This window comes from Phocoena sinus, chromosome 10 (assembly GCF_008692025.1).
Source record: "Phocoena sinus isolate mPhoSin1 chromosome 10, mPhoSin1.pri, whole genome shotgun sequence".
In the NCBI taxonomy this organism is placed as follows: Eukaryota; Metazoa; Chordata; class Mammalia; order Artiodactyla; family Phocoenidae; genus Phocoena; species Phocoena sinus.
In genome coordinates, this window is record NC_045772.1 from 24,800,563 (window position 1) to 24,817,984 (window position 17,422).

The window sequence follows — 17,422 nt, forward strand, 5'->3', positions numbered from 1 at the left end:
CCTAAATAGACATTTCTCCAAAGAAGACATACAGATGGCCAAGAGGTACATGAAAAGATGCTCAACATCACTAATTATTAGAGAAATGCAAATCAAAACTACAGTGAGGTATCATCTCACAACGGTTAGAATGGGCATCATCAGAAAATCTACAAACAATAAATGCTGGAGAGGGTGTGGAGAAAAGGGAACCCTCTTGCACTGTTGGTGGGAATGTAAATTGATACAGCCACTATGGAGAACAATATGGAGGTTCCTTAAAAAACTAAAAATAGAATTACCATATGACCCAGCAATCCCACTACTGGGCATATACCCAGAGAAAACCATAATTCAAAGAGTCATGTACCACAATGTTCACTGCAGCACTATTTACAATAGCCAGTTCATGGAAGCAACCTAAATGTCCATTGACAGATGAATGGATAAAGAATATATGGTACATATATACAATGGGATATTACTCGGCCATAAAAAGGAATGAAACTGGGTCATTTGTAGAGACTTGGATAGACCTAGAGACTGTCATAGAAATAAGTCAGAAAAACAAATACTGTATATATTAACACACATATGTGGAATCTAGAAAAATGGTACAGATGAACCAGTTTGCAAGGCAGAAATAGAGACACAGATGTAGAGAACAAACATATGGATGCCAAGGAGGGAAGTGGGGGGGTGGGATAAATTGGGAGACTGGGATTGACATATATACACTAATATATATAAAACAGATAACTCATGAGAACCTGCTGTATAGTACAGGGAATTTTACTTCACTTCGCTGTACAATAGAAACTAACACAACATTGTAAAACAACTATACCCCAATAATAAATAAATAAATAATAAATAAAATAAAATAAATAACAAATAAAAAAATAGTTTATTTGTGTCTTTGTTTATTTTGTGTTCCTTTTATTAGTATGTAAGCTCCCTGATGGCAGTGATCTTATCTGTCTACTCTACCAATGTATCCCTGGTGCCTAAAATAATGCACAACACATAGTAACCCTCAAGTTAAAATTTAATTAATTAATCAATCAATACCTTTCTTGCTCCGCCATTTCAGAAATAAAAGGATTTTTATTCAAAAATTCTCTTAGAGTTTCCTTTTTTTTAGATCTCTGTCTGGGCTTCACTTCTGTAGACTTAACATGGGAGATAACAAAAATGTTACAAATCCAATTTAAAATCTTAACACGATACCATAATTTACTTGTACTCTAATGCTTATCTTTTCACATTAAAATAGTGGTTACTTTATGCCCCTCAATTAAAATTATTAACAAAAGTAAAAGAAGTACCCCTGTAGACAAAAAAAAAATGGTTATAAAAATATCCTTGTGATAAGAATTAAAATATATTGCATAATTATAAAATTATGATTGTTGGTATTCTCTTCTGTTTCACATTATACTAAATTATAGTACAGCCAACCATCTCTAGATGCATGAATCTCTTAAGTTCATTAACTTAAAATTCAAAATTTATATGAAACTTACTCTGCCAATCTCCACTACTGCAGCTTTGAACTTCTTCATAGGTTTGATGACCTTTTTACACAAAGTATTGTCCTTATGTTTCAATTTTTTTATTCCAAGTAGGGACTCATTCCTCCTAATACAAAAAGATAAAGTCAGTTAAAAGGATCTACAAGAATTTATAAAACCACCCCAAAGTAATAAACCTTTAATGAGTATTGCCACTGAAATTATGCTAGAAGAATACCCAAAATTGGTTATGTCCCATGCATAAATGAGACTATGATACTCCTGGTCGTCAACAAATAGCTAGTCTCTCAAAAGAGCAAAATGTAAATCACACCATAAAAATGTGATGAGAGCTGAAGTATGATCTAGGAGGAATAGAACTGAACTGAAACTAAAACATAAACACTCCCCTTTAAAACTGAGAAAATAACTACGTAAGAGTGACCCTAGACAAAACTACCTTGCTTCCACCAGACTTCAGTCCTTTTAGTTCCATCAAGTGCAAGCTCCCAGCCACTATCAACTTCTGGATATTAACAAGAGATAAGCATTTCAGATGACTACATTCATCCCTTGGTAACTGCAGGGGCTTGGTTGCAGGACCCCCTCAGATACCAAAAGCCAAGGATGCTCAAGTCTTTTATATAAAATGGCCTAGTACTTTCATATAACCTACACACATCCTCCTATATACTTTAAATCATCTCTAGATTATTTAAAATACAACGTAGGCTTCAGAGGTCAGATCCCAGGGAGAGGACTGGGGTTGGCTGTGTAAACACAGCCTGAAGGGGGCTAGTGCGCCACAGTTAGCAGGGAGGGAGTCCAGGAAAAAGTCTGGAACTGCCTAAGAGGCAACAGACCATTGTTTCGGAGTGTGTGAGGAGAGGAGATTCAAAGCACGGCGTAAACGAGCTTCAGAGATGGGTGCAAGCGCGGCTATCAGCGTGGACCCCAGAGATGGGCATGAAATGCTAAGGCTGCTGCTGCAGCCACCAAGAATCCTTTGTGCAAGCACAGGTCACTATCCACACCTCCCCTCCTGGGAGCCTGTGCAGCTTGCCACTGCCAGTGTCCCGTGATCCAGGGACAACTTCCCAGGGAGAACACAGGGCACGCCTCAGGCTGTTGCAACGTCACGCTGGCCTCTGCCAACACAGGCTCATCCCACATTCCATACCCCTCTATCCCCCTGGCCTGGGTGGAGCCCCCTAATCAGCTGCTCCTTTAACACCCTCCTGTCTGGGCGCGAAGAACCCATGCCAGAGGACGACCTACATGCAGAGGCGGGGCCAAATCCACAGCTGAACCCCAGGAGCTGTGCGAACAAAGAAGAGAAAGGGAAATTTCTCCATGCAGCCTCAGGAGCAGCAGATTAAATCTCCACAATCAACTTGATGGACCCTGTATCTGTGGAATACCTGAATAGAAAACGAACCATCCCAAAACTGAGGCAATGGATTCTGGGAGCAACTGTAGACTTGGGGTTGCTGTATGTGACTGACTAGTTTCTGATTTTTATGTTGATCTTAGTACAGTTTTTAGCATTTGTTATCATTGGTGGATTTGTTTATTGGTATAGTTATGCTCTTCTTTTTTTTAAATTACTTTTTAAATCTTTTTAATAATTTTTTTTTACATTAATAACTTTATTTTTTCTTTCTTTTCCTTCTACCTTTTCTACTGAGCCTTGTGGCTGACAGGGCTTTGATGCTCTGGCCAGGTGTCAGGCCTGCACCTATGAGGTGGGAGAGCCGAGTTCAGTACATTGGACCACCAGAGACTTCCCAGCCCCACATACTATCAACTGGTGAGAGCTCTCCCAGAGACCTCCGTCTCAGTGCTAAGACCCAGCTCTGCTCAATGGCCAGCAAGCTCCAGTGCTGGACAGCCCATGCCAAACAACTAGCAAGACAGGAACACAACCCCACCCATTAGCAGAGAGGCTGCCTAAAATCATAGTAAGTTCACAGACACCCCAAAACACACCACCGGACGCGGTCCTGACACCAGAAACACAAGATCCAGCCTCATTCACCAGAACACAGGCACCAGTACCCTCTACCAGGAAGCCTACACAGCCCACTGAACTAACCTTACCCACTGGGGGAAGACACCAAAAACAATGGGAACTACGAACCTGCAGCCTGTGAAAAGGAGACCCCAAACACAGTAAGTTAAGCAAAATGAGAAGACAAAGAAATATGCAGCAGATGAAGGAGCAAAGTAAAAACCCACCAGACCAAACAAATGAAGAGGAAATAGGCAGGTTACCTGAAAAAGAATTCTGAGTAATGATAGTAAAGATGATCCAAAATCTTGGAAATAGAATGGAGAAAATACAAGAAACATTTAACAAGGACCTAGAAGAACTAAAGAGCAAACAAACAATGATGAACAACACAATAAATGAAATTAAAAATTCTCTAGAAGGAATCAATAGCAGAATAACTGAGGCAGAAGAACGAATAAGTGACCTGGAAGATAAAATAGTGGAAATAACTACCACAGAGCAGAAGAAAGAAGAAAGAATGAAAAGAATTGAAGGCAGTCTCAGAGACCCCTGGGCAAATATTAAATGCACCAACATTTGAATTATATGGGTCCCAGAAGAAGAAGAGGAAAAGAAAGGGACTGAGAAAATATTTGAGGAAATTATAGTTGAAAACTTCCCTAATATGGGAAAGGGAAGAGTCAATCAAATCCAGGAAGTGCAGAGAGTCGCATACAGGATAAATCCAGGAGAAACACACCAAGACACATATTAATGAAACTATCAAAAATTAAATACAAAGAAAAAATATTAAAAGCAGCAAGGGAAAAGCAACAAACAACATACAAGGGAATCCCCATAAGGTTAACAGCTGATCTTTCAGCAGAAATTCGGCAAGCCAGAAGGGACTGGCAGGACATATTTAAAGTGATGAAAGGGAAAAACCTACAACCAAGATTACTCTACCCAGCAAAGATCTCATTCAGATTTGACGGAGAAATTAAAACCTTTACAGACAAGCAAAAGCTAACAGAATTCAGCACCACCAAACCAGCTTTACAACAAATGCTACAGGAACTTCTTTAGGCAGGAAACACAAGAGAAGGCAAAGACCTACAATAACAAACCCAAAACAATTATGAAAATGGTAACAGGAACACACCTATTAATAATTACCTTAAATGTAAATGGAATAAATGCTCCAACCAAAAGACATAGACAGGACTTCTCTGGTAGCACAGTGGTTGAGAGTCCGCCTGCCGATGCAGGGGACACGGGTTCGTGCCCCAGTCCGGGAAGATCCCACATGCCGCAGAGCGGCTCGGCCCGTGAGCCATGGCTGCTGAGCCTGCACATCCGGAGCCTGTGCTCCGCAACGGGAGAGGCCACAACAGTGAGAGGCCCACGTACCGAAAAAAAAAAAAAGACATAGGCTGAATGGATACAAAAACAAGACCCGTATATATGCTGTCTACAAGAGACCCACTTCAGACCTAGGGACACATACAGACTTGAAAGCGAGGGGATGGAAAAAGATATTCTATGCAAATGGAAATCAAAAGAAAGCTGGAGTAGCAATTCTCATATCAGACAAAACAGATTTTAAAATAAAGACCATTACAAGAGACAAAGAAGGACACTACATAATGATCACGGGATCAATCCAAGAAGAAGATATAACAATTGTAAATATTTACGCGCCCAACGTAGAAGCACCTCATTACATAAGGCAAACGCTAATAGCCATCATAAAAGGGGAAATGGACAGTAACTCAATCATAGTAGGGGACTTTAACACCTCACTTTCACCAATGGACTGATCATCCAAAATGAAAATAAATAAGGAAACACAAGCTTTAAATGACACATTAAACAAGATGGACTTAATTGATATTTATAGGACAGTCCATCCAAAAACAATAGATTACACTTTCTTCTCAAGTGCTCATGGAACATTCTCCATGATAGATCATATCTTAGGTCACAAATCAAGCCTTGGTAAATTTAAGAAAATTCAAATTGTATCAAGTATCTCTTCTGACCACAATGCTATGAGACTAGATATCAATTACAGGAAAAAAGGTGTAAAAAATACAAACACACGGAGGCTGGCTAAACAATACACTACTAAATAACCAAGAGATCACTCAAGAAATCAAAGAGGAAAACAAAAAAATACCTAGGAACAAATGACAGTGAAAACACAATGACCCAAAACCTACGGGATGCAGCAAAAGCAGTCTAAGAGGGTAGTTTATAGCAATACAATCCTACCTCAAGAAACAAGAAACACCTCAAATACACAACCTAACCTTATAGCTAAAGCAATTAGAGAAAGAAGAACAAAAAATCCCCCAGAGTTAGCAGAAGGAAAGAAATCATATAGATCAGATCAGAAATTAATGAAAAAGAAATGAAGGAAATAATAGCAAAGATCAATAAAACTAAAAGCTGGTTCTTTGAGAAGATAAAATTGATAAACCATTAGCCAGACTCATCAAGATAAAAAGGAAAAAGACTCAAATCAACAGAATTAGAAATGAAAAAGGAGAGGTAACAAGTGACACTGCAGAAATACAAAGGATCATGAGAGATTACTACAAGCAACTCTATGCCAATAAAATGGACAACCTGGAAGAAATGGACAAATTCTTAGAAAAGTACAACCTTCTGAGACTGAACCAGGAAGAAATAGAAAATATAAACAGACCAATCATAAAGCAATGAAACTGAAAATGTGATTAAAAATCTTCCAACAAACCAAAGCCCAGGACCAGATGGCTTCACAGGCAAATTGCATCAAACATCTAGAGAAGAGCTAACACCCATCCTTCTCAAACTCTTCCAAAATATTGCAGAGGGAGGAACACTCCCAAACTCATTCTACGAGGTCACCATCACCCTGATACCAAAACCAGACAAAGGTGTCACAAAAAAATAAAACTACAGGCCAATATCACTGATAAACATAGATGCAAAAATCCTCAACAAAATACTACCAAACAGAATCCAACAGTACATTAAAAGGATCATACACCATGATCAAGCAGGATTAATCCCAGGAATGCAAGGATTCTTCAATATACGCAAATCAATGGATGTGATACACCATACTAACAAATTGAAGGAGAAAAACCATCTGATAGTCTCAATAGATACAGAAAAAGCTTTTGACAAAATTCAACACCCATTTACGATAAAAACCCTGCAGAAAGTAGGCATAGAGGGAACTTACCTCAACATGATAAGGGCCATGTATGACAAACCCACAGCCAACATCGTTCTCAATGGTGAAAAACTGAAACCATTTCCACTAAGATCAGGAACAAGAAAAGATCGCACACTCTCACCACTATTATTCAACATAGTTTTGGAAGTTTTAGCCACAGCAGTCAGAGAAGAAAAAGAAATAAAAGGAATCCAAATCGGAAAAGAAGAAGTAAAGCTGTCACTGTTTGCAGATTACATGACACTACACATAGGGAATCCTAAAGATGCTACCAGAAAACTACTAGAGCTAATCAATGAATTTGGTAAAGTAGCAGGATACAAAATTAATGCACAGAAATCTCTGGCATTCCTATACACTAATGATGAAAAATCTGAAAGGGAAATTAAGGAAACTCTCCCATTTACCACTGCAACAAAAAGAATAAAATATCTAGGAATAAACCTACCTAAGGAGACAAAAGACCTGTATGCAGAAAACTGTAAGACACTGATTAAAGAAATTAAAGATGATACAAACAGATGATACATGTTCTTGGATTGGAAGAATCAATGTTGTGAAAATGACTATACTACCCAGAGCAATCTACAGATTCAGGGCCATCCCTATCAAACTACCAATGGCATTTTTCACAGAATTAGAACAAAAAAATTCACAATTTGTATGGAAACACAAAAGACCCCGAACAGCCAAAGCAATCTTGAGAAAGAAAAACAGAGCTGGAGGAATCAGGCTCCTGGACTTCAGACTATACTTCAAAGCTACCGTAATCAAGACAGTATGGTACTGGCACAGAAAGAGAAATATAGATCAATGGAATGGGATAGAAAGCCCAGAGATAAACCCATGCACATATGGTCACCTTATCTTTGATAAAGGAGGCAAGAATATACAATAGAGAAAAGACAGCCTCTTCAATAAGTGGTGCTGGGAAAACTGGACAGCTACATGTAAAAGAATGAAATTAGAACACTCCCTAACTCCATACACAAAAATAAACTCAAAATGGATCAAAGACCTAAATGTAAGGCCAGACACTATAAAACTCTTAGAGGAAAACACAGGCAGAACACTCCATGACATACATCACAGCAAGATCCTTTTTGACCCACCTCCTAGAGAAATGGAAATAAAAACAGTAATAAACAAATGGGACCTAATGAAACTTAAAAGCTTTTGCACATCAAAGGAAACCATAAACAAGGTGAAAAGATAACCTTCCGAATGGGAGAAAACATTTGCCAATGAAGCAACTGACAAAGGATTAATCTTCAGAATATACAAGCAGCCCATGTAGCTCAGTATCATAAAAAACAAAAACCCAATCCAAAAATGGGCAAAAGACCTAAACAGACGTTTCTCTAAAGAAGATATACAGATTGCCAACAAACACATGAAAGGATACTCAACAACACTAATCATGAGAGAACTGCAAATCAAAACTACAATGAGGTATCATCTCACACTGGTCAGATTGGCCATCATCAATAAATCTACAAATGATAAATGCTGGAGAGGGTGTGGAGAAAAGGGAACCCTCTTGCACTGTTGGTAGGAATGTAAATTGTTACAGCTACTACGGAGAACAGTATGGAGGTTCCTTAAAAATCTAAAAATAGAACTACCGTATGATCCAGCAATCCCACTACTGGGCATATACCCTGAGAAAACCAAAATTCAAAAAGAGTCATGTACCAAAATGTTCATTGCAGCTCTATTTACAATAGCCCGGAGATGGAAAGAACCTAAGTGCCCATCATCGGACGAATGGATAAAGAAGATGTGGCACATATACACAATGGAATATTACGCAGCCTTAAAAAGAAATGAAATTGAGTTATTTGTAATGAGATGGATAGACCTAGAGTCTGTCATACAGAGTGAAGTAAGTCAGAAAGAAAAAGACAAATACCGTATGCTAACACATATATATGGAATTTAAGGGAAAAAATGTCATGAAGAACCTAGGGATAAGACAGGAATAGAGGCGCAGACCTACTGGAGAACGGACTTGAGGATATGGGGAGGGGGAAGGGTGAGTTTTGACAGGGCGAGAGAGAGTCACGGACATATACACACTAACAAACGTAGTAAGGTAGATAGCTAGGGGGAAGCAGCCGCAAGGCACAGGGATTTTAGCTCAGGGCTTTGGGACAGCTTGGAGGGGTGGGATGGGGAGAGTGGGAGGGAGGGAGATGCAAGAGGGAAGACACATGGGAGCATATGTATATGTATAGCTGATTCACTTTGTTATAAAGCAGAAACTAACACACCATTGTAAAGCAATTATACCCCAATAAAGATGTTAAAAAAAAAAAAAAAAAAAAGAACTACCGTATGATCCAGCAATCCCACTACCGGGCATATACCCTGAGAAAAACATAATTCAAAAGGAATCATGTACCACAGTGTTCACTGCAGCACTATTTAGAACAGCCGGGACATGGAAGCAACCTAAGTGTCCATCGACTGATGAATAGCTAAAGAAGATGTGGCACATATATACAATGGAATATTACTCAGCCATAAAAAGAAACGAAGTTATTTGTAGTGAGGTGGATGGATCTAGAGTCTGTCATACAGAGTGAAGTAAATCAGAAAGAGAAAAACAAACACTGTATGCTAATGCATATATATGAAATCTAAAATTAAAAAAAAAAAAGGTTCTGAAGAACCTAAGTGGAGGACAGGAATAAAGATGCAGACATAGAGAATGGACTTGAGGACACAGGGAGGAGGAAGGGTAAGCTGGGATGAAGTGAGGGAGTGGCATGGACATATATACACTACCAAATGTAAAAGAGATAGCTGATGGGAAGCAGCGCATAGCACAGGGAGATCAGCTCCCTGCTCTGTGACCACCTAGAGGGATAGGATAAGGATGGTGGAAGGGAGACGCAAGAGGGAGGGTATATGGGGATATATGCATACATATAGCTGATTCAGTTTGTTATACAGCAGAAACTAACACAACATTGTAAAGAAATTATACTCCAATAAAGATATTTTTTAAAAAAAAGAATGATACCTTTTAATCATGAAAGCATTTAGCCTGAATTTCTTTGGAATAAATAAATTAAATACAATGTAAATTCTATATAAATAGTTGTAAATACAATGTAAATGCTATGTACATAATTGACGGGAGTGCAGCAAATTCAAGTTTTACTTTTTGGAACTTTCCAGAACTTTTTTTCCGAATATTTCCGATCCATGGTTGGCTGAATGCCTGGATGCAGAGTGGATGCCAAAGGCGGACAGTACTAAATGTTCTCCCTTCCCCCCAATCACCTGTAAGGATTCTCAACCTTGTTTTTTTTAATCTGCCATCGACCCCTGTGGTTACCTGTCCCCTTCTCCGAATACTGTAAGGTCGCTTATTATCCCTCCCTCTATTGGTACTTACTACCTATTTTCCTTGAAATTTATATATTTCCTAAAATCTATATTTCCTCTGGTAAGTACTTGCTAGGTACAACACCACCCTGCTATAACATGATAAATGGGATCCAAAAGCTTAAATTAAATAAAATGTAAAGTCATATTAACACAAGGTGAAGGAAATGACCAGGTGAATCTGGTAGCTAGTTCCAGGGGCTGGGGTCCCAAACTCATCTTGGTCCTAGTAGTGGTCAGCCTCTCACTTCGATTTTGATAAAGATGATCCTGGATCCTGTGCTTGGTTGGGACTCCAGCCAAGCTGCAGCAATTCCAAGAGTCTCTCAGTTAGTTGGCATTCATTTTGGCAAATGTTTTGTCTGCCTGAACTACAAAGCTTGGACCACTGATCACCGGGGACTTGACAATCTATCCTCTGCTCTGCTACTTGCATCCTGACACTAGTTGCCTGCTGTTTTCCAACCAGCTTGTCTCTTCTCTACCTCCTCTCTCTCCCACCCCACCACAATGCTTTTATTGCTGCTATTCCAGAAACAGATGGGAAGGAGAGGAGGTCATGGGTGAACACTTGGGCCACCGTCTTCCTAGCCCTCTCAGCATTCTCCTCCATGCTCTGCAGAACTCTCATCCACTGAATAAACCCCTCCACTCCTCAACCTCTTCATAGACTGCTTCCTCCTAGTCCTGACTGCTTTTTATTTTGTTTATGGTGTATTATGAAAAATAGTACTTCTAAATTTTTATGTAATCATTATTGATCTTTGATTTCATGATTTATTGTTTTGATTACCTATATCACTGCCTGCTTCTGACCCAAAACACTGAGTTCCAATGACTGTCTGCCTATTATTTCACAAACACAAATCTGTTATTCTTTATCTGACAGCACAAGGCTCTCATTCACGCTTTTTCATTTTTAAAATATTTTTCATTACTCCAGCCCATTCCATACAAACTAATCTGACTGGAATTGCATTAAATCAACAAATTAATTTGAGAATAACAAATCTTCACAATATTCCATCTGCTTATCAAGTAATGTACTATGTCTCTCCATTTATTCAAGTCATTTTTTTTTTTTCATACCTCTTAGTAAAGATGTTTGGTCTTCTTTATATTAGCCTAAATCCCCTCACAATTCCTGATAAACTTAATCCTGTAGTTCACAGAAATGGGATCATTTTTCCATTATATTTTCTAGTTGATACAGCAAAGCGTTGATTTTGCATCTACCCATCCTATGGAATTCTATTATTAACTCTGATAGTTTTCAGTTAATTAAGTTAAAAAAGTAATAATTATTTGCAGATATCAATCTTTCCTCTCCATTTTCACAGTAATTCACTGTGGATTTCACTTGATAAACATTTTTGAGACCGTATTATGTGATAATCACATAAATTCTAATCCTAATTTCTATTTATTTTAGTGTGCTGCCAAGAACTTTCAGAATAATTTTAAATGATAGAAGGAATAATAGGTTTCTTTGTTGTACTGCATATTTTAAAAGAAAATCTTTTAATCCTAATTTGCCAGGAATTGCTGCTGAACGTCACCACATGACTTTTTAGCACCTATAAAAGACTCCTTGGGGCTTCCCTGGTGGTGCAGTGGTTGAGAGTCCGCCTGCCGATGCAGGGGACACGGGTTCGTGCCCCGGTCTGGGAAGATCCCACATGCCGCGGAGCGGCTGGGCCCATGAGCCATGGCCACTGGGCCTGCGCGTCGGGAGCCTGTGCTCCGCAACGGGAGAGGCCACAACAGTGAGAGGCCCGCATACTGCAAAAAAAAAAAAAAAAAAAAGACTCCTTGGACTACTAATGATAATTATATTTAGATTTTCTACTATATTTATATTGAGAACAAAATCTACATTCTCACTGCTAAATTTATAAGCTAGTGTTTTATTTTTATTCTATATACTTCTAAATAAAGTTGACCTCTAATTTTCTATTTTTTTATTCTCTTTTTACAAAACTGTTATCAGAGCCTGCTGTGATAAATTTACTAGGAAACTATAACCACGCTCTGAAGTAGCTTTATGTAAAACAAAATTATGTGTTCCTATGAAGGAACTAGCCTTAAAAAGTTTTTGAGCTCTCCAATTTTTTTTACTGCTTCAATGAATTCTTACAATTTAAAATTTTCCAGATAATCATCACTTCAGATTAGATTTTCAAATTTATTCATATTAAACTACATACACTGTTATCTAATGTTTAACAACTTCCAAATTTATGACTATTTTCTCTTTGGATTACTTACATTTCACTTTTTCTTATTTTGCTGGCCAGAAAATTACCTCATTTATTCATATATTCAAAGAAGTAACCCTAGCCAACTGGACTATTTTAACACCAACTTAAAATTAATTTCAACTTTTATTTCTTCTTTCTGCTTTCTTAGATTTATTTTGTTATTTTTCCAATTTTTCAAGCCCAATCAAAGTTCATTTGATTTTATTTTTCTCATTTAGTAAGTAACAGGAGCTTCTAAAGCTAAAATTTGTCTTTAACTGCTGCTTTGAGTACATTTGATATGTGGGCTTCTCATTAGCATGATTTTCAAAACGCTCTATAGTTTTAGATTTCTTTTTTATATACTATAATTATATACAATTATATATGGCAGTAATTTATTGTTATAAAATTATATAATTATATATGCTAGCAATTAATTTTGTTATAAAATTTCAGTTTTATTGTACTGTAAGAGAATGTGGTCCTTACAAATTTTAGTCTAGGTGATATATTGAGCTTTATTTTGCAGCTTAAATATTACATTTTTAAATTAAATAAGTGCTTTAAAGAGTATTTTGTCTCAATTGGCTATATATATTAAATTAATCTTATTAGTTATATCATGTACATTTTCTATGTCCTTTTCATTTCTTTCTTTTTAAAGTAGTACATTAAACTCTTAATATTACTATGTTTCTATCAAATTAGCCTTGTCTTTTTAGCAGTTATTCCCATATATTTTGATTTTTTTTTATGTAGAACATGAAAATTCATGAAATATCTTCATTGTGATTTATAAGCATTATTAGTAGAATCACCAACGTGAAAAGGTAGCATTAAAAATAAGTAACGTGGGCTTCCCTGGTGGCACAGTGGTTGAGAGTCCGCCTGCCGATGCAGGGGACACGGGTTCGTGCCCCAGTCCGGGAAGATCCCACATGCCGCGGAGCGGCTGTACCCATGAGCCATGGTTGCATCCGGAGCCTGTGCTCCGCAACGGGAGAGGCCACAACAGTGAGAGGCGCGCGTACCGCAAAAAAAAATAACAATAAGTAACAAAGAGATTACTCTTTAAATGTTACCAAGACAGTTGATTAAAATTTTTACAGGAAAACCCCCTAATTTAAAATCTAAACCCTACCAAAAGAAATTCCATATGGATTAAAATATTTAATCTAAACCATGAAACTATAAAATTGGAAGAAAATACTGCTGCATATTTGTCTGTTGAAGTATAAAAAAATTTTTTCTTTGCGCAAAGATATGTCATGCATACAAACATAAAAAGAAAATAGATATTGCTATCAAAGTAGAAATCAAGGTGTTGCATCTGCCCCTCCCCTATATTCCTTGACTTGGAGAAGAACATCCTAAAACATCTGCTCAGCCTTAAAAATTGAAATCATTACCTTTGGCTTGAACTCAGTTATACTGCTCAATCTCCAAACTCACATATTTTATTATACCACTGGCCTAAACCACTTATTCTGTTTTCCTCTTTCAGAATATCTATTATTCTTCCATTGGACCTCCACGGTCAGCCCTCCAAATTTTACTGCTCACTGAAAGTGCATTCTGATTTTCTTTGGTATCAAGAATATTATTTACAGATTCCAAACATCTCATTTTAGCTATGGTTTATTTAATTTTCTGGGACTTTCTAATTCTGGCCAGTTCTCTAATTACCATGGCCTGCTTTATTTAATAGAAGCAATTTCATCTTTTGAAAACATGAAGCACATATATTGTTCTAATAAATGTAGTGCCTATTTTAGGAAGAATATTTTCCCGTAGGTTTTTATGAGAATGTTTCTCTTCTGCTGTCATTTTTTTTTTTTTTTTTTTTTTTTTTTTTTTTGCGATACGCGGGCCTCTCACTGCTGTGGCCTCTCCCGTTGCGGAGCACAGGCTCCGGACGCGCAGGCCCAGCAGCCATGGCCCACGGGCCCAGCCGCTCCGCGGCATGTGGGATCCTCCCAGACCGGGACACAAACCCGCGTCCCCTGCATCGGCAGGCAGACTCCCAACCACTGCGCCACCAGGGAAGCCCTGCTGTCATTTTTAAAATAGATCTTGTGTCATTGATGTTTTCTTTTCCTAGAATGAGATAGACAGACCTATGTCCAGTGTTGAAATTAAAACCCAATTATTGGAAGAAAAGCTGGATTCACTCGGCATCTCTCATAACTGGCACAGAACACAACAATTTCCTTTGTGGGCAGAGAGAGCCATTCAGGCTTAGAGAATAAGAGGGTTAACTTTAAGTTTTACTACTTCTATTTTTAAGGAACTCCCCGTTCACATATATATATGGGAACTGCAAAGAATGGCTCTGCTTGCTACTGTAGAGAATTAGAAACTGGACCTCAAAACCACACTACATACAAAAATAAGCTCAAAATGGATTAACAACTTAAATGTAAGACCTGAAACCATAAAACTCCTAGAAGAAAACATAGGCAGTATACTCTTTGACATTGGTCTTAGCAGTTTTTTTTTGGATATGTCTCCTCAGGCAAGGGAAAGAAAAGCAAAAGTAAACAAATGGGACTACATCAAAGGGAGGGGGTGGGGGGAGAGGGAATTACTGAAAATAATTAAAAGGCACAAACTTCCAGTTATAAGATAAATAAGAACTAGGGATGTAATGTACAACAAGATAAAGATAATTAACACTGCTGTATGTTATAAATAAAGCTTGTTAAGAGTAAATCTTAAGAATTCTCATCATAAGGAAGAAAAATCTTTTTTCCACTTCTTTAATGTTGCATTTATATGAGATGATAAATGTTCACTAAGCCCACTGTGGTAATCATTTCATGATATATGTAAATCAAATCATTATGCTGTACACCTTAAAACTTATACAGTGCTGTATGTCAGTTATACCTCAATAAAACTGGATGAAAAAATTAATTAGATAAATAAATAAGTGGACCCAAAAGTCCGTGCGAGAGATGCTGATAGCCTAGAGATGCTATCATCCAAACTGACTCAATACCAAAAGGCCTAATTTATTTCCTGCTATAAATATAAACATGCTCTATTATTCCTTAGTTCAGCTGTACGAATATTTTTATTTATTTATTTACACAGACATAAATACTCACTACCTCCCAGATGGCTGTTTTAACTGCATATACCCCACTCTCTTTTGCGTCCACTTTATATACCTTTAAGGAACAATTTTACTCATTTTTTAAAGTTGTTAATGCTAATAAAACAGATATTACAAATACCTTTGCAAGAAGGCATAGACAGGATTTGTTATCTCCACCGTAAGTTGAAAGTTTTCATCATTCATACATTTTTGCATAACTTGTGTAAAGAATTCCAGGAATCTAGGTCTCTGTTTAAATTTCATAACTGTGAAAACAAGAAGGTTCATATATAATCACCAATACACTTGGTCATTGTCATTGAAAGGTTACTATTGCTATTAGTCATTTTGTTGTAACAGACGAGTTTATTAACCTACTTTTTAGATTTCTCACTTTTAAAAAATGTATAGGAGTAAATGTGGTGAAACTATTGGTTTTCTAAAATCAAATATTCCTTTACGGTCTAAATTTCATTTATTTTTCAAACAGCTTGGTGTTGTAAGATTTCCTAAAAGTTGCCTCTAACATATATATGACTAGGTGGGAAAAAAATTGCTGATAGTTGCCAGAATAACTAGTTATCCTAATTTTTATTATATTTTACTCTGAGATTAAGCAATAATGCTGCTATTTCTTCATAGCTAAGCTTAAAGATCACTAACACATTTTTCAATTCCCTAGTTTTTGTAAGCTTCATAATAACACCACTGACTGCCAAAATAAGCCACCATCAAGGTTCCGTCTTTCCAGACTTTAAATCAGGTACTTATTTTGGTCTCTTTCATTACTCGGCAATCGAGAGCCTGCCTTATTCTGAATGGGTAAGAACCTGAAATATTCTGCCTAGAACAAGTGAAACCTTTAAGTAGAAAAAAACAGAATCCACAGAATAAAAGATATTCAAAAGTAAGGTGAGTGAACAACATATGTACGTTTAGGTCACCTACCTTCTTTCACAGCATCTTTGACCGACCAATTGAAAACTATAGGGTAAAGAAATATGGGATCCTCTGCTCCTGAGAGTTCAGTTGTAACATCTAAGGTTAAAAGGAATTAAGTTGTTGGTGCTGTTTAACATCAATAAGCAAAAATGAAAATTCTTTGCTGGGGATGAAAAATAGGAAAATACCCAAGTATACATTCTAAATTATGTGCCTTAAAATATCAATTATATCATATTTTGGAGATTAAAAAATCCAATAATCTTAATTATTTTCCTTTCATTTTTTTTTTCCCCCTAAAGGCCAAGGAGTCTACCACCAAATAGGGGAAGAGTTTCCAAGGCATGAGCCTTTCTCATTCAACAGCTATTGTGTATCAACAAATATCAGGTTCAGAAACCTACCAATTATATGAACTCCATTTTTATAAAAAAATCTTTAAAAGACAGTAAAGTATAGAATAATGAACAGGACAGCCCCTAGAGCCAGGATGCCTGGGTTCAGATTCTAAGTCTGACACTTTCTTTTTTAGGCCGCACAGCATGCAGGATGCGGGATCTTAGTTCCCCCACCAGGGATCAAACCCACTGGGAGCATGGAGTCTTAACCATTGGACCTCCAAGGAAGTCCCTAAGTCTGACACTTTTTAGTTATGAGAACTTGGGAAGTTACTCACCTTCTCTGTGCCTCAATTTCCTTATCTTTAAAATGGGGATAATAAGAGTACCTATTTCATATGGTTGTTATATAAGGGTTATATAAGTTTTCATATGCATGAAACACTTAAAATAGTTCCTCGCACACAGAAAGCACTGTACAAAGCTATTATTTTTATTATTGTTTTGTTACTGAATCTACTGTTTAGCTAGTAACATCATACTGTGCTTCTTAGTAAAATGTTAAAATGTGTTTGGGGGCGTTGATAATATGAAAATAAGTAATTCACATTTCCAGAACACTTTACATTTTAAGAAATTATATATTTTTATATGTACCCAGACAATTACAGCTTTCCCCAAACTAGGT

At 37.2% G+C, this 17,422-nt stretch overlaps 1 protein-coding gene across 1 annotated transcript in view; it reads right to left on the reverse strand.

Moving 5' to 3' along the window:
- Nucleotides 1-17,422, reverse strand: part of CFAP54 (cilia and flagella associated protein 54) — a 298,883-nt gene that overhangs the window by 169,540 nt on the left and 111,921 nt on the right. The window contains exons 29-32 of the mRNA XM_032646796.1: nt 16,403-16,492; nt 15,594-15,720; nt 1,506-1,620; nt 1,051-1,151 (exon numbers count right to left, since the gene is read on the reverse strand). Coding sequence (XP_032502687.1) covers nt 1,051-1,151; nt 1,506-1,620; nt 15,594-15,720; nt 16,403-16,492 — 433 coding nt within the window. The remainder of the gene's footprint in view (nt 1-1,050; nt 1,152-1,505; nt 1,621-15,593; nt 15,721-16,402; nt 16,493-17,422) is intronic.